Source organism: Rhinolophus sinicus, chromosome 9 (assembly GCF_057876585.1).
Source record: "Rhinolophus sinicus isolate RSI-liver-muscle chromosome 9, RSI-T2T, whole genome shotgun sequence".
In the NCBI taxonomy this organism is placed as follows: Eukaryota; Metazoa; Chordata; class Mammalia; order Chiroptera; family Rhinolophidae; genus Rhinolophus; species Rhinolophus sinicus.
In genome coordinates, this window is record NC_142509.1 from 16,624,097 (window position 1) to 16,649,212 (window position 25,116).

A 25,116-nucleotide genomic window follows, 5' to 3' on the forward strand; every position below is an offset into this window, starting at 1 on the left:
TCTGCCACATAGAGAAAGCGCTGCTTCTTAGGTTGAGGATGTGGTGTCTACTCACATTAGACGTACACCTGGTTAATCCAGGTCACCTGCTCAGCCGAGGGAGGGTTCTCTCTGGGCGCTCAGAACACCACGGAGAGGTGCTTTGTGCGGCGTATGCAGCACCAGGGCCCGGGGTCCCTCTGGATCGGCACAAGTGCCCACACAGCATGTGAACAGGAGCCCCAGCAAGTGGGCGTGGAGGGCCTCTGTGATGCTGTCAGCCCACATCCAGTGAGGCCCAGGCATTCTGCTCAGTGCCAGCCTTGCCCGCCAGCAATGGACTGTCCTCAGAGTTGTAGGTAACCCAGGAGGTAGTCTCGCTGGCCAGTCCCCCCGAGGCCCCTGTTCTCACTGTTGACCATCCAGAGGCTGGGCCTGGTCGAAGCTCACCAAGGTACAATTGAGCTCCTGCCTCTTGGAAAATTCACTGGGGAGGAAATGTGCTCAGCTCTTTCTGACACTAGTGAGGCCAAACCCAGGCAACTCAGTGGGGAATACGGAGACAAATGAAGGGCAAAAGGCATCAGCCAGGTGCTCTTTGTCCCAGAAGCAACCTGGGCACCTGTCCTGGAGGTGCTTCCTGTTGATGATATCTGGGGACTAAGCACCAAGTCCAGGGCCACCACTCTCGGTGCCAGGGTGACATGGGCTCCTGTGGTGCTCTTCTGGAGTTGATGCAGAGGCTAGATAAACGAGGTGTCTGCCCAGGGCGCGGGCCCTCTGACCTGCGCCCTCATTCATCACAATAGCTCAGCGCCGCCGCGGCTCACTGGGCCTGGGGGTTGGGAGGCTTCTGCAGTGACGTTGACAAAGCACAGAAAGTTCATTTTTCATTGACTCAGAGCTAGCGATTTTCTTTGGTTAGTGGTTGTAGACAGGTGACTGGCCCCACCAAGGGGTGGTTGAGAGTCTCAGGCCTGCGGAAAGGAGGGCCCAGCAGCGCCCTGTAATCCTGGCAGGATCCTGGCTGGTGAGCACTGGCGTGGCAGCGTGAGGCGGGGGCACACTAAGCTGCCCCGAGGCTTTGTGCCCCCCTGTCCCAGTGCTTGGGGTGCCCCAACAACAGCCTGTGCAGGCCCTGAACTGACAGTGTCAGCCATCAGGGGGCCATGCAGAGCCTCTGAACTGTGACTGTGAAGAACATAAGAAACAGCTCCCCGGCTGGGCTGCCCTCAGGGCCAGCAGGAGAGACAGCCCATTTCTTAAGCCCCTTCTTTCCCAAAACATGCCAGGACCCTTCGGAAGCTGACTGCTGTGCTCTTCCCCACAGGCCAACTCCAGCTCCCGCCCGCTCCTTCTGGCCGGCTATGAGGACGGATCGGTGGCCCTGTGGGACGTCTCTGAGCGGAAGGTGTGCAGCCGCGTCGCCTGCCACACAGAGCCTGTCACAGGCCTTGACTTTGACTCCCAGAAGGCCAGGGGCGTCTCAGGCTCCGCGGAGAAGGCGCTGGCTGTCTGGAGCCTGGATGAGCAGCAGGCCCTCCAGGTCAGTGCGCCAGACCCAAGGTGTCATTTATCCTGCTCTGCACTAACAGTCTGATAGGCTGAAACAATATTTAGGCATGAAGAGGAGTTGTTGCAGATCGCGGGCTAATTAATCACTCTGAGGCGGGGCGCGGGCTGGCCTGTCCTCAGGGCCAACGCAGGAAGAAGGGGGCATGGGCGTTTGTGAACCGTTCACATGGTTTGGGTTTCTCTCAGACCTTGGGTTAACAGCAGTCACGTCTTGTCCATCTAGAGGAAAGGCATGTAGAGTCCAGGAGTAAGTACGCAAGCCCACTTGCAAAAACTCAGAGGAATTTGGTCAGTAAGGAACTGATTAATCAAAACACAAAAATTGCCCAATGTAGAGAAATCCACGGAGTCACGCCCCGGTGGCGGTCTGTGAGCAGGCCCCGGGGAGGCTGTTCCTCACGGGCAGTGGGGAAGGGGTGTGAGGCCTTGAGTAGAGTAGGGAATTGCTGAAAACTTTCCCACTACGTCCCAGTAAACCTTCTCATAACGTGCCAGTGGACTTTCCCACCCAGCATGCCTTGCGAAGCACCTGGGGGCCACATCTGGGCCTGTGCCTGATGCTCTGCATGGGGTGGCTCAGCCTGCACGGTCAGCTCTGTTTAGGATGGGAGGGATGGAGTTTGGGGGTGGAGAGCCTTCTGTCCAGGCCTCACTCTGGTGCAGGTCCCAGGGGATTAAAGGCCATGGGAGATGAGATACTGGGTGTGCCCTGTACCTCCTGGCCCCCAGAGGGTGACCTGGGTGTACACTGACTTCTGGGGGTGGGCAAGGAGCCCCCATTAGCCAGGGTGGCTTGGAAGGCTGAGACTTGACCACAGCCAGCAAGTAGAAACTCCTTGGAAAGGCAGCTCTGCGAACCCAGGACTAGTGGGTAGCAGGGCGCCAGATGGTGCCAGCAGAAGCAGCAGCGGCCTAGCTCCTGGCCTCACCTGGGCCCTCCTCACTGGAGCGCTGCCTCTGCTACAGGGCTGTGTGGTCCAGGCTTCCCACCACAGACGGAGGCCAAGGAAGAGGGGGTCTCTTGGGCCCTCTCTCCGGGTGGGGAAAACTAGCTCAGCAGCCTGGCAAGCCTGCCTCACCTCTCACTTGCCCAGCCCGGGGCCCCCATAGCCAGAGGTAGAGGCCCTGAACGGGCACCTCTGGGCCCTCCAGGCACATGGGTGAGGTGGGGGAGAGATGGGCCCCAAGTGAAAATCAGGACATGCAGAGGTGCCCAGCAGGCCTCACTGGGAGGTGCCCTTTCATGTTGCAGCTGGAGGGACCACCGGCATCCCACAAAGACCATGCCCTTTGGAGAACCACAGCTAGAACCAGAGCAAGTCGCCAGCAGCAGGAGTGGTGGGGTGACTCCAGCTGCCCAGGTGTGAGGCTGCCTGGTGTCTCTGAGGAAGGGACCTGAGGGTCTGTCTAGAGTCCTGGGGAGCAGCCCAGTCAGAGTCCAGCAAGGCAGGAGAAGGAGGGTTTCACATGTAACATTTGGGGATAGGGCACAAGTTCACACTTCTGTGGTATCACCCCTCCCAATCGTCCTACCATCTCTCCATCCTTCTGTTATTCCTGGGAGCCCACAGAGGCCCCGAAGGAAGGGTGTCAGACAGGCCTCCAAGTGGGGCCAGGCCCGGCAGTCAGGGTGTGGCTTCTTCTGCCTGTCTCCCAGAGGAAGGGTCTCGTGAACCTGGTAGGGGGTGGGAGTGAAAGTCATAATGATGGTGGTCATTTTTAGAAGCTGGGGTGGAGCCACTCCAGTGCTGGGTCTTCATGAGCTGGGTTCTCAGCAGTCGAGTCAGCCTTGCTGGGTGCTGAGCTCCCCCAACTCCGGGCATCAGGATTTTCTCCCTCACACCCCGACCTCCTGCTCTTTGAGCCTCGTGGCGACCCACCCATTTTGAGGTCCAACGCTCCGTCCCACTGTGTCTTGAACTTCATCAGCCTGACTTTGCAAAGGTCTGAAGACCCAGGTGGCTTACCTGAGAGCCCCGGCCCAGGCTGCAGTGCCCCGAGGCCCCCGGGAATGGGCCCTCCCTGCCATCCTGGCCCAGATCTGTCTGGTCTCTCCTGGCTTGTTCAGGAAACAGCTGCTGGAACTTAAGACTTAAATTTATGGGGCATGTTCCAGTCCAGAGATGAACTTTTACTGTACTGATGAATAGAAAAGTTAAAGCAGAGTTTATTATACAGGAATTGGAAAGTTAAAGCAGAAGGGGAGCAGGCGCTGCAGAATGGATGTAGTTGGTGTGATGGTGCCTGGGCCGGGGGCTGGCTCACAAGTGCACGTCAAAGCAGAACATTCCACCCACTGAGCGTGGCCGTCTTGCCCGAAGAAAACTTTGAACTTGTCACGTTCAAAGTCGGCCCAGAGGCCCTGGAGCCTTTTGGTTCACAAAGCGCAAGCCTCTGAGGAGGAAGTGTCTGGGGGCCTCAGGCCTTCAGCATCCACAGGCGTCCTCGGCCGGGGTCCCTCGGTGCACTGTGCCCGGCCCTGCAGTGAGGACTGCGGCACGGCTGCCCGCCGGCCCGCGAGCCACGTGGGCACAGATGCGCCTCACCTCACGACTTGCTGCTGAAGTCTCTAATGAGCCCAAATCAATCTCTCCCAGGCGGGCGCTGGGCGCAGAGACGCAGATGAGGTTTCCCGCAGCAGAGCGTGGATAATGGGAACCAGATGGCGGCTGCGCCACGTGCGCATTCCTGGCACCTGAGGTCATGCGCTGTGAGAGCCACTGGTGGCCAGGGATCCTTCCCGGAGGGTCCTGGTCCAGGATGGGCTTGGCGAGGGCCCGAGGTGGTGGCCAGGAGCCCTCAGCCAGCCTCGTTAGCGTGATGCAGCCTTGGGGCCTGCTGCGATGCTGGGCTGCTCACCTGCCTTCCCAAGGTGACTTTCCCGAGAGCCACCGGGGGCTTGGGCCTCAGCTGTCGTCAGACACAGGTGGTGTGCAGACCTGCTCTTTCTTCCCACACTTGGGGCAGGGCCCATGGCCTTGAAGCAGGGGCTGATTTACGGCCAGCAGTATTTTTAGGCCTTTAAATAATAATGAGGTCCCTCACCCCACCCCAGCCAGCCTGGGCCGGGAAGCAGACTAACCGCACTCCCCCGTGCCTAAGGCTGGCCAGGTGTCCCTGCTGCGTGGCCACTTCCCTCCCTCTCCATAGCCCTGCCAGGGGCTTCCCTCTAAAGTGTCGGCCGCAGGACACGTGGGGTAGGTTAGGGAGCCCATAGGGCCCTGACCAAGCATGTTCCTCCTGATTTTATAACAAGAGAAAAGAAAACTGGGCACACCCAGCCTACCATACATGTCTCAGGAGCATGGCAGGTCAGGGCCATGAGCACCGCAGTGGGCCTTCCTCGTCCTTAGAAACAGGAGCCCTGCACACGCACTGGGCTCTTCCAGTTTAGGTCCCCATGAATCTTCCAGTGCTTCTCATTGCCCACCCAGGAGCCAGGCGTGTGCTGTGGGCCTCTGCCTCGATGCCATTGTGTTTCCAGAGGCGTTTCGACCGTGGCAGGTGGGGCATCTCGGGCCCTCCCAGGTGGCAACGCTGGCACGGCGGCGAAGTTCACAGGGGAGGAAAGGACGTGGGATGGAGATGGTCAGCCTCTCGTGCTCATTCCAGCCACCAGTGCTCTGTCCGTGGGAGACAGGAGGGCTGGGGCAGATGCACGCCTCCACACGTGTGGGATTTGCCTTCTCATCCATGCACTGCTGCATACGCCCCCACGGCCTTGCTCCAGCCTGTGCCCATCTTGGCAGCCTGTGCGTGGAGCTGAGAGGGCAGGACATGCTGAGTGGGAGCAGGGGCCTTGGCAAGTATCCTTGACCTGCTTCAGGTTGGACAGGGAGAGCGGCCTTTGCCGCCGTGTTTGGCAGATTCTCTTTATGGGGTTAGGTTCTTGTCTACTTCTGATGGGGAAAGAATCTGGAACATGAGAGGGTGTTGGGCTATCAGACTCATGGCTTTTCTTCTCAAATCTGTTAATTTAGTGAATTGCATTGTTCAATTTTTGTTAACATTAAAACCACCGTACAGTACTAAAATAACCCACTATATAGCATGTGCTCTGAGGGGCTTCTTCAGAGATGTTCAGGGTTGTCTGTCAGACTAAACTGCATCCCCTCTCTTGTCGCTCATTCTGCTTATGGTATCGGGGTGTCAGCAGCCCCAGAATCAGGAGGCAGGCATCCCCTCTTCTGATCTCTGGACAAGTTGGCAGAAGATCTGTTTCTTGAGTGGCCACAGGTCAGTCCTTTCCTGTACCCATGGGGCAGGCATGTTCTCTGTAGGAAAGTTCTGATTTTCTCCTTGGACTAGTTTAGGTTTCCTGATTTGAGGGGGTTTCATTTTTCTAGGAATTTGTCTATAGGTATAAAAATCCTCAAGATATTTTAACATCGACCTTTTTGTTTTTTAAGTTGTTTGTAATGATTAAGTTTCTGCTGTATTTGCAGGACTGTTCCTTTTTTATTCCTGATCAGTCTTGTCTTTGTTGCTCTATCTTTCTTCTTCTGTTTCAGCGTTTCTGCTCTGCTCTGCCCCTGCCTTCCTTCCGTGCTCTCTGAGCTCACTCTGTTGCTGACTTGAGTTGGGTGCATGACACATTCGTTCCCGGCCTTCCTTTCTCACAGCCGTTGAAGTCTGCGTCCCACATTGTGTAATGTCGCCGTCTTCATCACCACTCACTCTGGGCGGACCCAATTTTTATTTGTTCTCTGACTGCTGAGCTGATTAGAGTGTTTTTATGTTTCCAAATGTTTGATTTTTTTTCCCCCAGTTATTTTTTATTTTTCAGTTTCTAACTTAATTCCATTGTGGTCGGAGAAGAAGGTCTGAATGATATCAGCTCTTTGAAATGTGGAGGCCAGTCCAGTTTTCATAAGTATTCCACATGTGCTTGCAAAGGAAGTGCTTCTCACTGCTAGATGCACGGCTGTACCTGTGCACACAGGGCCGGGCATGTCATCCAATGTGCCTGTGACCCAGGGGCCCTGGAAGGGGCAGGTGGAACCTCCAGCTGTGGCACATCTTGCTAACTTTTCCTGTGTCCTGTGCGTTTTTGCTTTCTGCATTTCAAAGCTGGCGTACGAGCACATAAGTTCAGAATGGTAATCTTCCTGGGGCACTGAACCTTTTCTTGAGTCACCCTCATTATCTCTGGAAAGGATTTTTGCCTCAAAGCCAGTTTTGCCAACTATTAGCAATGCTCAGGCCAGGTTTCTTCTGGTTACTACATCCTTTTATAGCTTTTCTTTTTTTAATTCTTTTGCCCTCCCTTCCTTCAGATGTAGGCGTCTCTCTCACAGAGTTGGTTTTGCACACAGATTGCATCTCCTCGTTACTGTTTTGTACCGTAAGTGTTGCATTCTTGCATCTCAAGCCCTCCTTCCAGAAGCTGAGAAATCCGTTCTCTAGGAACCGTTTAGTGGGGGCCCCTGAGTGTGAGTCAGCATGTTGACAGTGCCCAGAGTTCTAGGTGCTTCTCTGGGTTTGTGCTGCCCCTTCGCGGGGCTGTGCAGGAGTCAGTTTCCAGTCTAGTCACCAGCCTTTGTAGGTCTGTCCCACAAATTTTGATTTACTGTGTCTTCATTTTTACTCAGTTGAAAATTCTTTCTATTTTCCCTTGTGATATCTTCTTTGATCCAGTGGTTCCTTAGAAGTATATTATTTAATTTCCAAATATTTGTTGAATTTGTAGATATCTTTAATCTAGTTTAATTCTGCTGTCAGTGCGGGTACCCTGTACAATGTCAGTATGCAGATATTTATTGAGGCTTGTGTTTTGGCCCCGCACATGGTGTATCTTGGTGAAAGCGCATGTGTTCTGCAGTTGTTGGGCGGAGTGTTCTGTCAGCCCGACTTAGGTCAAGGTGCTTCGTAGTGTTGTTCAGGTCTCAGTATCCTTACCCGTCTTTTGGTTTAGTTTTCTACCAGTTACTGAGTGAAGTCTTACAATCTCTGAGTGTGGTTGTGAACCTGCCTATTTCTCCCCGTAGTTCTGTCAGTTCTGCTTCATGAATTTTGAAGCTCTGTCATTAGGAATAGAAGCATTTAAGGTGGTTACCACATCCTGCTGAGTGGTCATTTTATGAAATGTCCTTCTGTATCTCTTGTCATGTCCTTTGTCCTGAACTTGCCTTTGTCTGATCGTCGGACTGTGCCAAGCAAGAGCTTTCTTGGGCGGCCAGATGGCTCAGTTGGTTAGAGCACAGGCTCAGTTGGTTAGAGCACGAGCTCTGAACAACAGGGTTGCCGGTTCGATTCCCACATGGGCTAGTGAGCTGCGCCCTCAGCATCTAGATTGAAGACAACGAGGTGCCAATGAGCTTTCAGATGGGCAGCCAGATGGCTCAGCTGGTTAGAGCACGAGCTCGCAACAACAAGGTTGCTGGTTCAATTCCCGCATGGGATGGTGGGCTGCACCCCCCGCAACCAAGATTGAAAACGGCGACTGGACTTGGAGCTGAGCTGCGCCCTCCACAACTAGATTGAAGGACAATGACTTGGAGCTGATGGGCCCTGGAGAAGCACACTGTTCCCTGATAAAATTAATTTTTTTAAAACAAGAGCTTTCTTGTGTTTCCTCTTTGCATAATACATCTCTATTTTACTTTTGACCTATCTTGATCTCTGTATATTTAAAAGCATCTGTTGTAGTCCTGCTTTTTGATCCTTTCTGACAATCTCTGCCTTTTAATTGGAGCATTTAGTCTGTTTGCACTTAATATAATTATTGATGTATCTGGCATTAAGTCTGCCATCTTGGTATTTGTTTTCCCCTTGTCACTTCTATCTTTGACCCTCTTTTACTCCTTCTTGTGTTAATCAAGTATTTATTTCATAGGATTCCATTTCATTTCCTCTCTTGGCTCTTTCACTATATAGCTCTTGTCATTGTTTTTCTGAGTGCTTGCTCGCAGGCTAGCAGTACGTATCCTTAACTTACCCAAGTCTACTTATCAGTGTTGTCACCCTGCCTGTCATGTGTCATAGCCCTGCACCCGCATGATTTCATTGCCCCACCCTCCTATGCTATCTGCTGCGCTGTTATATATTTTACTGCCACGCTCATTATAAACTCCACCTTATAATGTTATTGTTTTGTGTTTAATCATCAGTTATTTCTTAAAACTTACAGGAAATAGAAAACATAGTATTTTATATTTACCCGACTATTATCATTTCTGGTGCTCTTCTTGTAGATCTGAGTTTTTCTCTGGTTTTATTTTCCTTTAGCTAGAAGAATATCCTTTAGCATTTCTGGTAGTGCAGTTGCACTGGCATATGTCTCACTCCATGGCTGCTTTCAAGATTTTCTTTTCATCTGGTTGTCAGTAGTCTGACTCTCCTGGGACTTCTGTAAGTTAGTTTGACTTTGTCCCATAGGTCCCCTAGGCTCTGTTCAGTTTTCTTCAACCTTTTTTTTCCCTCTTCTTCAGATTGGATAATGTCTATTGATGTGTCTTCCAGTTTACTGATTTTTTAAAAATTAATTTCCGGGCCAGCCCGGTGGCTCAGGTGGTTAGAGCTCCATGCTCGTAACTCCGAAGGCTCCCGGTTCAATTCCCACATGGGCCAGTGGGCTCTCAACCACAAGGTTGCCAGTTCGAGTCCTCGACTCCCGCAAGGGATGGTGGGCAGCGCCCCCTGCAACTAAAAATTGAACACGGCACCTTGAGCTGAGCTGCCGCTGAGCTCCCGGATGGCTCAGTTGGTTGGAGCGCGTCCTCTCAATCACAAGGTTGTGGGTTCGACTCCTGCAAGGGATGGTGGCTGCGCCCCCTGCAACTAACAATGGCAACTGGACCTGTTGCTGAGCTGCGCCCTCCACAACTAAGACTGAAAGGACAATAACTTGAAGATGAACGGCACCCTCCACAACTAAGACTGAAAAAAAAAAAAAAATTTCCAATCTGCTGTTAAGCCTATCCTACAAATTTTTCATTTCAGTTTTGAGCTTTTAGTTCTACAATTTTTATTATGGTTCTTTATTTTAGGTAACATATATATATTATATTACATATATGTGTGTGTGTTTATGACTATATAAGTGTGTGTGTGTATATGACTATTTTTAGAGCAGTTTTAGATACCCAGCAAAATTGAGAAGAAGATCGTGTCTACCAGTATAGTATCACACACAGTATTTTCACTGCCCTGAAAATCCTCTCTGCTCTGCCTACTCATCCCTCCCTCCCTGCTAACCCCTGACAACCACTGATCTCTTCACTGTCTCCATAGTTTCACCTTTTCCAGAATGTCATGTAGTCGCAATCACACAGCATATAGTCTTTTCAGATTGGCTTCTTTCACTTAGTAATATGCATTTAAGTTCCCTCCATGTCTTTTCATGGCTTGATAGCTCATTTCTTTTTAGTGCTGAATAATATTTCATTGTCTGAATGTACCACAGTTTGTTTATCCGTTCACCTACTGAAAGCATCTCGGTTGATTCCAAGTGTTGGCAGTTAATAATAATGATGTTATAAACATCCATGTGCAGTTTTTTGAGTGGACATAAACTTCTCCTCCTTTGGGGTAAATACCAAAAAGAGCAATTGCTTTATTATATGGTAAAAATATGTTTAGTTTTGTAAGAAACTGCCCAAAGTGGTTGTACCATTTTTCATTTCCACCAGCAGTGAATAAGAGTTCCTGTTGCTCCACATTCTCATCAGCATTTGGCGTTGTCAGTATTCTGGATTTTGGTCATTCTAATAGGTGGGTAGTGGTATCTCACTGTTGTTTTAATTTGCAATTCCCTGATGACATATGATGGGAGCATCTTTTCACATGCTTATTGCCATCTGTATATCTTCTTTGGTGAGGTGTCTGTTAAGGTCTTTGAACCATTTTTTAATCGGATTGTTTGTTTTCTTATTGCTCAGTTTTAAGAGTTGTTCGTGTATTTTGGATAATAGTCCTTTATCAGATGTGTCTTTTGGAAATGCTTTCTCCCAGTCTGTAGCTTGTCTTTTCATTCTCTTGACAGTGTCTTTCACAGAGCAGAAAATTTTAATTTTAATGAAATTCAGCTTATCAATTATTTCTCTCATGGATTGTGCCTTTGGTGTTGTATCTAAAATGTTAATGCCAAACCCAAGGTCATCTAGATTTTCTCCTATGGTATCTTCTATGAGTTTTATAGTTTTGTGTTTTATGTTTGAGTCTGTGGTCCATTTCGAGTTAATTTTTGTGAAGGGTGTAAGGTCTGTGTGTAGATTCATTTGTTTGCATATGGATGTCTAGTTGTTGTAGCACCATTTGTTGAAAAGATTATCATTTCTTCATTGTGTTACCTTTGCTCCTTCGCCAAAGATCAGTTGATGACATTTGTGTGGGTCTATTTCTGAGCTCTCTGTTTTGTTCCATTGATCTATTTGTCTTTCCTTTCACTAATGCCACACTATCTTGATTACTATAGCTTTATTGTAATTCTTAGAGTTGGATAGCATCAGTCTTCCATCTTTGTTTTCTTCTTTAATATTGTGTTGGCTATTCTGGGTTGGTTCTTTTTTATAATTTCCATTTATCTGATAATAATAATTCCTATCTGTTCACTCATCAAAACAGTTTTTTGTAATTATTTTAGTGCATTTCCTTTTTGTTTTGCTTTGTTTTGAACATATTTAAATAGCTGCTTCAAAGTCTCTGTCTGATACGTCCAGCATCTGTGCCATTCTAGGCCAATTTCTGTTAACTTTTTTCCCCTTGACTATAGGTCATATAGTCCTGTTTCTTTGCATGTCTAATAATTTTTTGTTTGTGTGTTGGACATTGTAAATAATATGTGCTGGAGACCCTAGATTTTATTTTTTTGCTCTGAAGAGTGTACACTTTTGTTCTTGCAAGCAGTGCAGTTACTGGCTGTTCACCTTGAACTTGTGTAGGCTTGGCTCTATGCTCTGTTAGGACAGGTCTGTGGAAATTCCAGGGTCATCCTGAGGCTTCTCTAATGTGGTGAAACCAACTTCCAAACTCTGCCTCCCCTCCAGACCTCAGAGGGCCTGGTTTCCAGCTTTGTCATCGTAGGTCTAGCGTGGACCCTGCCCAAAGGTATGATCCTCATTCCTGAAGCCAGGCCATGTGGCATCTCAGCTGACCTTGAGTTGTCATGCAGTCTTTGTATTCAGCACAGCTGGACCTGAGATCACTGTTGGTCTCTTGTGTCCATTCTGTTTAACCCTGTAACAGCTACTATCTGGTAAACCTTATGTGATGCCCTGAGTGTGCATAGCCCAGCCTCATGCAGGACTCATGGGACCACACATGGCCTTCAGTCCCTCCACCAGCTCCCTCCATGCTGTTGCCACACCCCACAGGTTTCAGCTGCTCTAACTGCCCCACACTGTGATCCTGCCTCCTCAGTTTCACATGGCTGCTATACTCCGCCTGGACTCATGGCCAGGACATATCCCTAGGGAGAGAGCTGCTGGGGTATTTGGAAGACTCATCTAGTCAGCTGCCTCCCCGCCTGTTGTCCAGTTCCTGAACACAGTTGCTTAGTATATTTTGTCCAGTCTGATGGTTGTTTATAGCAAGAGGACTGGTCTGGTACCAATTACTCCGTCATCGCCACTTTCCTATTGTTCTTGCTTCATGAATGATAAGACTGTTTATTTGTTGAACAGATATTCATAGCTCTTTGTTGTGAAGTGTACTCTATCATTTAAGTATGGTATATAGTCTGCCATAAAACTTTTGGCTCTGAATTCAGTCTTTCCTAAGACTGGACCCCTGTTTCTCTTGTCTGCAGTCGCCTGGTATATCTTTGTCAATCACTCTTTTGGCGGCTCTCTTATACATAGCACAGATTTGGATTTAACTTTGGAATCCAATCATAAATCTGTTGAGTATGTTTTTATTCCCTTATGAAGAAATACAAGGGCAAATACTAGGAAACAAAGGAACCTAATGTAATTGGAGGATGGAGGAAGGAAATAATGTTCTGTCTTTATTTACGGTGGGGTATCAGATAATCTCCCAAGTATGAGATTGACTATTATATCTTTGCCCCCAAATGACAAAAAAGCAAACCAGTGAATTTAATATCCCATCTCTCTTGCTATCCTCCCATGTTTCTGTTAGTTACATAACCGGTTCTATAGCCATAATCCCCATATTGTTTTAGACCTAATCCTACAAGTAAGTAGATTCAATGTTCTCTGCCAGACCATTTGCTGTAGTTCTCCAGTTCTCTCTTCTGAGACTAGGGTTAATCTTCTAGTCCTTCAAGAAGAGCTTATTGGAGCATATTCTTTGAGTTCTTACATGTTCAAAAATGCTTGTCTATTGTTTTTATACTTGAGTGACAGTTTGGCTGGATATAAAATTTTTGGACCATGCCTCCCTTCATAGCCTTTACAGGCACTACTCTACCGTCTGCTGGCACAGATGTGGCCATGGAACATTCTGACGATAGCCTAAACCTTTCCCTTATAAATTGACTTGATCTTTTTGCCTGACTACCAAAAGGACTTTAGCTATTAAGTCCAATGATTTTACTAGGTGTGTCTTAACATTGACTCTATAGCCTTTCTTTGGACTTGGATGATCAGACTTCAATTTCTAGAAATTAAAACTGATTTTCTAAATGAGTGAATGCTAGAGCACCTCTGCCTATCTTCCATGTTTTCTCTCCAGCCCATTATAGCTCTTTGTTTCCCTTTCATTTTGCTCACTTTGTACCATTTCTGCCTTCACTGTCTTGTTATGAGTCTCATCCTACTCTTTCTTATTCTCCTTCATTTCTTCGAATTTTGCTTCCACCTTTTTCCTGCACTCTGTCAGTTCATTTCCTCCTCTTTTTTTTTTTTTTTTTTCAATTATAGTTGACATTCAATATTATTTTATATTAGTTTCAGGGTGCTGCTTTGGGTTTTTCTTTTATGGAGGTAATTCTTCGTGAAGTTTTGGTAAAAAAGCTTGTCAGCAATTTCCATTTGCTTCCGAGGAATGTCGCCATTTACTTTTCTCTGTTTCTTTCCTCTTTTTTCCTTGTGTTATCTTTGCAAAAATGAGTGATTTTCACTGAGCCTGCTAAAGGTGAATTAGGATAAAAGGGGGTGCTGGTAAGGGATTGCAAAGGTGACTTCTGGGCAGCGAGAGCTCGTGGTACACAGGGCTTGGCCAGTGGAAGGAAGTGGCCATTTGGGGTTGTCACAATGATGGCAAAGTGCCTCTGTCACTTAGTGTGTGGGGACAGAGATGTCAGATACCATGCAGTGCACGACACAGTCCTGTATAATTAAGAGTGGCCATTACCACAAAGGCAGCTCTGGTTCCCTCTCTGCTGTAGGAGGCACGTCGGAGAGGGGTCATCACCCAACACTGAGCAGTGTGGGGGTGCCCAGAAAGAGGCCAGCCCCCGATGGCTGCTCCATGCAAATGGGATATGCCTGTGCAACTTTTTGTTTTGTGCCAATACCTGCCTTCTTCTCAGATCCGGGCTGGGGACTAAGACTTTGCCCATAGCCAGGGCAGTGTGCTCTGCAGCTACTTTTGCAGCCTGTGTCTTTGGTGTTGTCCCTCACTTATCCAGCCTTTCAACCCCTCTCACATTCTGAGGTTTCACTTAGTCTCTCAGTTATGCAGAAGATAGAGTTTTCTTGTGCTTTGGGGGTAGATGTGAGGTTACTCCAAAAAGGAGAAATGCTGACTTTATGTTGCCATCAAGGTGGAAATGTCTCTCACCTAGACGCTAGGGTGCAGTGTATTTCTGTGGCTCAGGGGCCCTGGGACCCAGCCCACTGAGATTTCTCCTGAGGGCCAGACAGGGAGGGAATCAGAGCCCAAGGACCTGAATTCCCCCAAGGACCTCATGCAGGGAGCTCATGCAGAGGAACAGCTCTGTGGGGCCTCAGGGGCTCTCTAAGGGAAGCACGTGAAGTCCTCTGTCATAACCGGAGGGTTCAGCCCACAGCAGGGGTTAGGCAGCTCCCCTCTGCAGGAGTGCTCCCGGTTCCCAGGAGGTAGGGGGTACGTTTGCAGGAGTGTGTGGCCATCATGGCAGCCCTCATTTCCCTCCTTGTTCCAGCTGCCAGACGAGGGGTGTCCGTGGGTGGGAACCTCTGTGACAGGTCTAAGAAGCCACCTAACGGTTCTCCCTGCTGCTCTCGATCGTGCAGGTGTGTGGAACTCACAAACTCACCAATCCTGGGATCTCCGATATCAAAATCCGGCCAGACCACAAGATCCTAGCCACCGCAGGCTGGGACCATCGTGTTCGTGTGTTTCACTGGCGGACGATGAAGCCACTGGCTGTGCTGGCCTTCCACAGTGCTTCCGTCCACTGTGTGGCCTTCGCCGCTGACGGCTTGCTGGCTGCTGGGTCCAAGGACCAGCGCATCAGCGTCTGGTCACTCTACCCACGCACATGACTTACCTGCTCCCTATTCAGGATTCACAGATGGCAGGGAGGTGGCGCCTGAACTTCGACCTGACCCGGACACATGGAAGCCATGCTTCAAGGACCCCAGAACATGGCAAGTTGTGGGTTCTCCTCCTTCAGTTATGAGAAGAGCTGGGTCCTTGGAGTCCTCGCTTTCTGCACAACAGTGACTCTGCAGTTTACAAAGAGTAACTGGGCCAGACGTCTGGGCACTTATGGCCCAGGTAACAGGCCAACCTGGTGGTGCTTGACAGTAAACTTACAGTTGCGACCCTGCAGCCTCGAGGTATGAATTATCTGAGGCAACGCCCCTGGTTCCCCATCAGGATCAGAGCCAAGAGTCACCCACAGGCCCTCCACTGGGCAGGGTGGTGAGCCCCATCCAACAGGGGACACTGAGCGTGGTCCCCACGTCCTGTTGACTCCATGTGGCTCTTCACCCCAAGGACAGCCAGAAGCTCCTGACTCACAGGGCTGAGGCCAGGACAGTAGAAGGAAGTGACTAATTTCTAGGCGAGTGAGACAGAAGGAGAGCACCAAGTGGGGACAGCACAGGCAACTATGCAGAGAGAGCCTATGGTGTGGGGCCAGGCCCAAGGCAGGATTAGTGGGAGGATGGGCCACCGCAAAGAGAACAAGACCAGAGATGGCAAGGGGCTATGTCCCAGGTGACTTCTGGGCAGAAAGCACAGCAGCATTAAGTGAGATGGGCCAGGCCCTCCTCGCGACTAAGGTACAGTCACAGCCGGCACCACACACACAGGGTAAGTGGGAATTAGCAGCCAAAGCAGGCAGTGCACCCAGCGTCTCCACCCATGTGTGGCTGAGTCCGGCTATCAGGGCATCTTCTCTTAAAGCTGAGCCATTGATAGGGAAGAAATAGGACCCTGAGCATTAGGATGGGGGCTGTGGGCAGACCCCAATGAAGCTAGGGGCCTCAAACCCCTTCATTCCACTGGCTTCTTTGCCAGAAGAGCGCCCTTTGGGCCCTGCCTGAGGCGATCAGTCAAGTTTACTGTAGGACCTTTACCTGAAGGCCCTGGAATGGGGCCTCCCCTGAGACATGGGCCTTGCAGGACACTCAGAACTCCCAGCCTCTCCCCATGCCCCTCCCCCTTTGCCTATAACTAGACTCAGGTCCCAGCAGCCCCCCAAAGGTGAGGTACAAAGTGTGACCCATGAGGAGGTGGCTATGCTCCAAAAGAGCTGCATGGTTTTCCCAGCTTATGCAGGCAGAAATCTGGAGAACACGTGTGGGATCCAGGTGGCAGGAATATGAGATGCATCAGGCCGAATCCATTGAAACAGGTCCACTAACAGAGGGTCTGGATTCGATGACGCAGCTCGAGGGGTTAGAAAGGGCTCCAAGGTCTGGTTGGTTGTTTGAAACATGGACCACAAGGCAGGTACACTAAGTGGGGTTGAAATGCCAGAACTACCTTGGGGTACCGCAGAGGGGGTATCTGAGGGCTTAGGGAGATTAGGGTATTCTAGGCGACTTACCATGTGAGATCTGCTCACCCACCATGGGAGGGTCCAGAGGACGCACTTTTCCCCATCACTGTGAGGAATACATGTGTGAGGGAAGCCTTGCATCCCTGAAGAACTCTGCATTCGGTCTTCTCTACAGGTCAGAAACTACAGTGGGAGCTGCTGCCACAGAATAGGAATAACTAAGTGCAGTGGGAACCCGGGGCGACAGGGCCTAATGATGGCACTCAGTTGCTAAAGGCAGGGTGGACATGGTTGTTGTGGTGGCCGATGGGGTCACAGCAGTAGGCAGCAGTCTGATCTGCAGAAGTGCAGTACAGGCTGGTGATCATGGGTCCCTGGAAATGAAATTGAGGGGCAGCCTGCTAAAGTCTGACTTAGTCCACATGAGTGGAAATGTTCTGGATCTAGCGAAAAGACATCTGACCTGAGACCTGGCCCCTCAATCACAGACCCAGGCCCCCTGAGGAAAGACCCCACTACACTGCCGACAATGTGTACTGCTGACCTTCCCCCAGCCTTCCTCAGGGGCCTGTGACCACTCCCCAGGGACTGAGTATTGTCCCCGGGAAGGCAGCCCTGAGCCTGAGCTCACGGATCTCCTGGCACGGGGACTGGCTTCCCTTGCTGACCCCATTGGACAAAGGTGCTACTGTGTGTCCTCCAGCACCTTGAGGAGGAACCACACTGGTCCCCAAGTGTCCTGAAGCCGGGTCCATGTTGGGAGTTGTCCCATAGCCGGGTCCATGTTGGGGGTTGTCCCATAGCCAGGTCCATGTTGGGGGTTGGATCCAGAGGGGTTTCCACGTCACAGATGTCCATGTGAAGGAGCAGCTGTTTTGGCTGTAGCAACTTGAACCTCATCAGACGTGAGGGAAGCTGCTGGGTAAGCCATGTTCTGGTGGCTCTTCATGGGGAGCTGTCAGCTCAGACAATGGAGGGTGGCCTCCCTGAGCCACAGCCTGGCCACAGCTCCCACAAGAGGCCATGCTCTGAGGGCATCGTGCTGGGGCAGCAGCCATAGTCTGTCAAGGCCACCTTCTCAGAACATTCGTCATCTGACTCATCTCTGCAGGAGGTGCCTGCCTACTGACGTGGCCAGAGGCAACAGGGCACTGGGGTAGGGGTGGTCATTTTGGAAGGTGAACCTCTGGTGGTCTAGCCCATGGCTGGGCTCTCGCATCTTGCACATGCCTCCCTGACCTCTAACAAAATTTCCACAGTCATTTCCAGGGATGTCCAAGGCCCTAGAGACTGGACCAGAGGTGACAACAGCCACAGGCTAATGCCAATAGCAAAGAATTCTGTCAGACAAGTCTGCAAACCCACCTAGCCTCCTTGCAAAAGCAAATCCGTGAACACGCACACAGGGCCAGCAGCAATGTCCATCCTCACGGGGTGCTGCGGAAAGTGGGGCTGCGCTGCAGAGAGCCCACTGCAAGGGAGGGGTGCCTCATTGGTTATTCTGTGCCCTTCCAGAGCCTTGTCCAAACCCACTACCACACTGGGATGCCATTACGGCTGGGATCCCAAGGCCCCAGGCACTGGGCTGGCACAGCCTCAGGAGGCTGTGAAACCAGCCCCATAAGGGAATGTGCCCCTGCCCCTGTTTAAGTTCCTGTTATCGGCTTCTCAAGAACGTTGGTGACTCTGTCCTTTGGTAGAATCACTGTATTTACCAAAACAGCCATGGAGGTGTGTGTTCCAGATAAAGAGACGTGGCAGCTGAACCCAGAGCTGCTTCCAGAATGTCTGAGGTGAGCTGTGTGGGTTGACTGCCAGCGTTCTACCCCTGGAGATGATAAAGAGGAAGTGTTGCAGGCACAGACCCGAAGTCTGTCCCCGGCCCGCACCTTCACATCGAAGGCACAGCAGCGGCACACAGGATCATGGGCAGCTGCCTTGAGCTGGGCTCCAGGCTGCCCACCAAGTCATGTGTTGGTAAACAGTGTCCTGGGGACATCTTGTGGCCGAATCTCAGTGTATGGGGGCCGAGTTGAGCTGTGGCAGCCCCCACGAGCCTAGCACGCCTGCCATGGACCCCTGTGCACAGTGCGGCCTTGTGCCTGGGTCTGGGCGGATGAGGCAGCAGGTTCCTCAGCACCCGAGGCCTAAGGGATATCACATGGAAAGACTGGGGGCTGGGAATTTTGTTTACTCAGCTGAGCCACCTAGAACAGCAGTGACACCAACTGTGCTAGAAATGTTGGTGTCCGAGCTAGTGGAGCCCTCCAGGACGTCCTCTGGGTTCCTCCTCTGCACCCACTATGGGACCTGGGGCTTTTGCATAGCATGGCCTCTGTGACAGCAGGACCTGGGGCATTAGCAAAGCACTGCAAACCTGAACACTCGAACCTCACACACCATAAGAAACAGGGGCCCTATTCTAGACACCTAGCGTGGGGAAGATGCTTCCTGTTTGCAAAGCCTTAGATCGTCCTTGTCATATTCCCAGTGCTGAGTCCTTCCTCAGACCTGACCTGATGCCAGGAGCTGGTCACACTCTGGGAGCCAGGTGTGCAGGGGCACTGCCATCTTTCAGCAGTTATGCAAACCCCCCTTGATAGAAGGGCTTCAGCCATTCTCCCTGACCCTCCAGGGTGGGCTGCAGAGTGGGCACAGGTGCTGTCCCTGCGGCTCTCACATAGGACAAGCAGGCGTCTGCAAGGAGGAGCCGCCATGGGGCTCCAAGGTTGCTCCTCACCAGAATGCTGCATGCACCCTCGCATTCAGTCTCTTTGACGTTAACTTTGGACCCTTTACATTCTGAGGATGGGTATTTTCCCTTCACATGTATACTTACAGCAGCTTTATTCATTCATAGCCCCAAACTAGAAACAACTGAAATGTCTATTGACAGATGAATAAAGAAGCCAACTGTGGTCCGTACATACGGTGGGGTTCCACCAGCCACAGAGAGGAACCTGCTGGAGCCTGTGGAGGTGCAGTGGTGGCTAGTCATCCACGGCCTTCGTGGGCCAGAAAGCTCAGCGCAGCCCCAGATCTCCCCGAGGTTGTGCAGGGTGCCTGCCCAGGTGGGGTTACATGAGGCACCTGGAGCGGTGCCCTTGCAGACGCTGTCCTGGGTGTGGCCTCATGATGCTCCGAGCAGCCCCGTGGAGCTCAGAGGACAATGGGAGGCCTCACGCTCTGTGGCAGTTTCTCCAGTGTTCATTTTACCACAATACGAAAGGTCTGTTTTCCTTAAAGATGTTTCCACACACTGCATGTGAGTGAATAAGCCTATCCATGGCCATCCACTTGCCAGTGCTGTTCTCCAACCTGTTAGACGAAAGAGCAGAGCTCCGGCCGGGGCTCTGGCCTTCACTTCAGGCCATGTGGAAAGCCCCACTCCTGGTCACACACCTGGAGGCTGCCTGGTGCGTTTGCTGACAGTTGGTGTCTGCCTGTCCCCAGGGGTGGCTCAGGGCCAGGCCACGGGCAGGGAGGCAGCATCTAGCCATCTCAGGCCCTGCACACCCACGTGCTTTCGTGTCAGACACTTTCAGCAAGACCCGCCCTGGCCCCAGCACACCCAGCCACGTCTGTCTGTCTGTCCGTAGCATCTAATCAGCTTTGCAAAATCAGCCTCATGATTTTATTCCTGGTTCCAAAGTGCCTTTTTTGGCTACTTCAGCTGTAATTGAGCAGCTTCGTTTAGGACTTAAACCTAAGCTCTGTTTCATTGAGGAGTTGTTTCATTTCTGCACAGTCCACAATGGCTAAACCACGATGATTCTGTGCCATGGACACCGACATTATCTTCCCAGTAGTCAGCCACTTCCTGTGACCTGGAAGAACATGATGAAGGCTGCATGAAGGTGCCAAGTGGAGGAAACACAGCTGGGGCAGAGCACCGAGGTTCCCCAGGAGGAGCGGGATGGGGTGGGTTGGACAAGTATCCCTCATCGCATGTTCTCGGGTGTCCTAGTACCTTCAGCAAGATGTTTTCCAGTCTAACCCATCAGCTGAGAGCTGCGGAGTTCATTCACCCATCTCTCACAGTATTCTTCATTAACATTCTTGGAGACGTGGTGAGGCTGCTCTCAACCAGAGAAAACTTGTACTTGGGGACAGCGATAGATGTTTCCTATGTGCAGTTCTGACTCTGGTCAGTGTGTTCTGATGTCCTGTCCTTACTGGAAGAGCTTCTGTGGGTCAGGAGTGCAGGCACAGCGTGGCTGGGGCCTCTGCTCAGGGCCCCACAGGCTGCAGTCCGGTGTCAGCAGGGTGGCGCCTCTGCCAGCCCTCGTAGTTGGCAGAATCCAGAGCCCTATGTTGTAGGACTGAAGTCCTCGACGCCTAGAGGCTGCCCAGCCTCTTCACAGCCAGCAGGAATTGCCTTGGGGTGGTCCGTGCAGTGACTTTTGTGGCTCAGTGTGGGATCCAGGCGTTCTACTGGAGTCAAAGCATCGCCGGCTACTACCTCCAGTGCAGGGCGAGGAGCCCGTCTGATCAATGGGACGGCCAGGGCTGCAGCGGGTCCTACCTCCAAGCCACTTTCTCTGGAAGGCAGGCAGCTGTGCAAAGGATAGAGAAGGCCGGCCATCCTGGCCAGCCAGCGCTGGCAGGTGAGTGGGCCGGCGTGTGTACCTGGCAAGACCTTGCATCAAAGGAACCTGCTGCCAACCCTCTTCCAGCCCCATGGCTGCCCTGCAAAGCGGGGCCCACAGTCATCCCCACCCAGCAGATGGACAGCACTTTCCCAGCATCCCACCAGCAGTCAGGTCCCTTGCAGACAAGCAGGAGGCTGACGGCAGACCATGCCGGTGACCAGGGACACAGCCTGTAGTCTTCAGAATTCACCACCTTTTCCTGTGCTCCCTGAGTTTCACCGATGGGATAATGTCAGACAGCTCTGTGCTCCGGAAGTATGCAAACCAGCCTCTGCGTGTGGCAGTCGCTGACCCCATGGAGCTGGACGCTGAGGATGAACCGAGGAAGGGCCTGCTGGGGCACAGCATCCCGGGAGACCTCGCCGCGCTCGCTCAGCAGACTGGCTTTGTGCTGACGTGCGGTGCGTGTCTTTACACTCCTGAGTGAGTGATGTTCAATCAGGTGTTTCCCACCTGTGTCTCTGCCAAGAAGCCACAGAACACCCTCTGCACAAAAGGACTGTTTGCACAAAGAAAAAACATTCCTTCAGGGGGTTCTTTAGAAATGCTTGATACTCAACTAGCTATAACTTCATGGAAAAGCCTGGTATTAAAGACATGCTGGCACGGACGAAGACCTTGACTCTGAGCTTGCCATGCACCTGTGCTTCAGTGCAGACAGGCTGCCTCCCCATCCTGCAGCCCCACATCTAGCCTGTGCCCCCTCTCCTGCAGCATCTCCACCCTCGCTCTGGTTTTCATGTTTGTTGGGGCCAGCTCAGCCCTACCTAGACTCCACTTCTCCAGGCCAGCGAGCAGCTCTCACACCAGCTTGTCCAGGAGGCCCATTAGGAGGCAGGCAGGAAGGAAGCACCTGGCCGGACGGAGCTGAGCAAGATGCAGAGAGCAAGGCAGCTGCTGCTGAGCTAGGCAGACACACACCTGACCCACCCAGACAGACGCCCACCAAACGACGCTCCAAAACTGTGTTTACGAAATCCACACAGAAAAGCATCTAAGTGGGAAATACAACCACAGACCATATAGAAAGTAGGGCATGCCCACATGATATGCTTAATTGAAAAAATTTAGTATGCTCTCATGGCCTTTGAATGAAATGCTTTGCCTCCATCTCTGCCAAAAGAGGGCCAGGAGATACTCCGCCTGCACCCCCCCAGCACCTAACTTGGGCTCTCTGACCCTTGGAGCAGGTCGGGAAAGTACTCACTGCGTGTCATCAACAGCCACCCTTGTGCCTCAGCATCCAGAAACTCGTACCCACAGAGCTGAAAGTATTCACTGTTGGCCTCCTCTTAAAGGATAGCTGCTTCCGGGGCACGGGCTGATGGGAATCTTGCTGCTGCCACAAAGCCTGTATGTGTTCAGAGGTGCCAGGAGCAGCACTGAGGGTAAAGGGGCCTCCCATATAGACCTGGGACACATCAGACATCAAGATGACAGTCACCATTGTCTGTTCAAACAGGCCAGACTCCGATAAGCCAAGAATTCTCATTGACACTCAAATAAGAAAAGTTACCATAAAATATACCAGGAAGGTATAGTAATAAGGCCAAGTGTGCCTGGAGACTGCTATGGTCTGAATTCATAGGCTGAAACCTAACCCCCCAGGTAATGGTATTAGGAGGTGTGCCTTTGGGAGGTACTTAGGTCATGAGGGTGGAGTCCTCATGAATAAGATTAGTGCCCTTATAAAAGAGATTCCTCATTCCTTCTACATGTGAGGACATGGAGAGAAGACAGCCATCTATGGACCAGGAAACAGGCCCTCACCCAACACTGAATCTGCCTTGAACTTGGATTTCCAGCCTCCAGAACTGTGAGAAATGGACTTCTGTTGTTTAAAAGCCACCCAGTCTGTGGTATTTTGTTGTCACAGCCCGAACGGATTGAGACAAGATGCTTACATTTTTGTGTTTTTAATTTGTTTTTTAAATTTGTGTTTGTTTTTATTATTGAGGTAACATTGGTTTGTAACATTATGTTAGTTTCAGGTGTGCAACATTATAAGTCAATATCTGTATGTAACACCTCATGCCCATTGCCAAAGTCTAGTTTCCATCCATCACCATAGAATTGAGTCCCTTTACCCGGTTTACCTTCTTTGTTTTGTTTTGTCTTTTTAAGATGTGGAATGGTAAGTTACTGAGTTGTTTGCTCTCATCCTGTTGCAGTTATCTATTGCTGCATTAATAACCAGTCCAGACTTAGCCTCTGTGACTTGGAGCCCATGGGTCAGGAAGTCTGAAAGAGCTCGATGGGCAGTGAGGCCCTGGAAGGGCTAGCACAGGGGGCACCGTCAATGCAAGTGCCTCTGCGTCACCTCTCAGCATTGCAATCTCAGTGGAGTCGAGCTTCTTATAGGAAGGCTCCAAGAGCTTGTCCCGCAAGCCAGGTGGGAGCCCAGAGTCTTCTTTGCTCAGCCCTGGGATCAGGAAGGGGACACAGACCCCATCTCATGATGGAGGAAGGTTATAATGTTTGCAGCCTTTACAAATAAGTCTCGTCCTATGTCTCTTTGTGTCACAAGAAAGAGTGAGCAGATAACTGAGACCCCAGAGCTGGGGGGAAGGAGCTGAGGGCAGGGACCATGCGCCTGGTCCTCCTGCCATTAGCAGGTGAGAGCATCCAGCTGCCCATTCCCTCCAGCCATACACATAGCACCCCCACTCAGCCCTGCTCGGTGTGATACAATGCTCACGAGGAAGGTTGCTCATCCCAACATACCAGGGCCATATCTCCAAATAACAGGACAGTGGGTCAGGACCTCCCATCCGCATAAAACCCAGAGAATCCCTCATCTCAGGAAGAGATGCCAAGGGTCAGAAACTGAAAATGGATATGAAACATGGGGCTATCATTAAGTATTCCCCAGTCTCTGGAGAAGTTTTGTTATCAAAAGAAGCTCAGTTGGAGGCCGGGGCAGGCCAGCCTCACTTAATGGTGGCACCAGGCGCCCCTGAGGTGTCCAGCCCAGAGCTGACTTCCTGGTCTGCAGGTCGAGCCCTGTGGATGCTGAGAACACACCTAAAAAAGAATGAGAAACCATCTAGAGAGAACCTAAAAACAGTGCTTTTAGAACCAGCATTAGTGACTCTCATATTGTGCATGTGTCTTTCCTAAGATATTAAGACATTTTTAGAGCTGATATGTTAGGTTTGTCATTTTTATTAAGTACTTAGAAATGTTTTTAATAAGTTTGCAACTGATATTTAAATGTTGGGGAAATTTTACTGTGTTATAGCCATAAATTTTATCATCTGAGTTGGAGTGTGACTATACAGAGAATTATTTATTACACTCTATATAATTTATTAATCTTGAGAATTTATTGAACAATTGGCATTTTTTTGGGGGGGCGGGGAATTTCCACCACAGACCAAAATGAAGGGGAAAAACAACTACCCCGTGTAACCAGCACCCTGCTCCAACATTGATACCCCAGGCCACAGTGTTAAAAAAGTAAGCACTGGCACCTACGTCTCCGGAGCGAGTGCTCCAGGTTCTGAGGTGTGTGGTCCTGCACATCTGGTGCTTGCACGACTGGTCTAGAACATGGGGTGACAACTCCATCAGACGAGAGTGGACAAAGTACTTTATGAAATGCATCTTTTTCCTCATAGACTAAACAGATGTTGACAGTCTGAATGCACGGACGGGCAGGAGCCTGGACTCTGCTGGGGTCTGCAGCCACACTGGGGACGCTCACACCTTTCCTATCCATGACCCATGGGACTCGACATCCACCTTACCTACTTGGAGACGTAAAGAATGAGAACACGCTGCTTTGCTAATTGAGAATAACAAATCCTAAAGCTATTCCCAGGACACCATTCAGCTCCGTTAAAGGGGCCACGAGGGAAGAGAGGGGAAAGAACAGACACACCAAAATGGGGTCAAAAGAAGAAAAGGGGGGGCGAGAAAGGGCGTGGCAGGTTCTTTACATGAGAGGAGAACTTACATTTAGTAACATTCACTCTTTAGTAGATGGTTGTGTGAATGGTGACAACTTTCCACCACCCAGTCACACCCTCCTGCCCTTTGCAGTGGACCCCACTGCAGCCTGGCACCCGCGGA

At 50.8% G+C, this 25,116-nt stretch overlaps 1 protein-coding gene across 1 annotated transcript in view; it reads left to right on the plus strand.

Annotated features, from left to right (window-relative positions):
- GNB1L (G protein subunit beta 1 like) overlaps nt 1–15,213 on the plus strand; it is a 55,895-nt gene extending 40,682 nt beyond the window's left edge. Inside the window, exons 7-8 of the mRNA XM_019755914.3 lie at nt 1,310–1,525; nt 14,673–15,213. Coding sequence (XP_019611473.2) covers nt 1,310–1,525; nt 14,673–14,924 — 468 coding nt within the window. The 3' untranslated portion in view covers nt 14,925–15,213. The remainder of the gene's footprint in view (nt 1–1,309; nt 1,526–14,672) is intronic.
- Nucleotides 15,214–25,116: the final 9,903 nt, after the last annotated feature.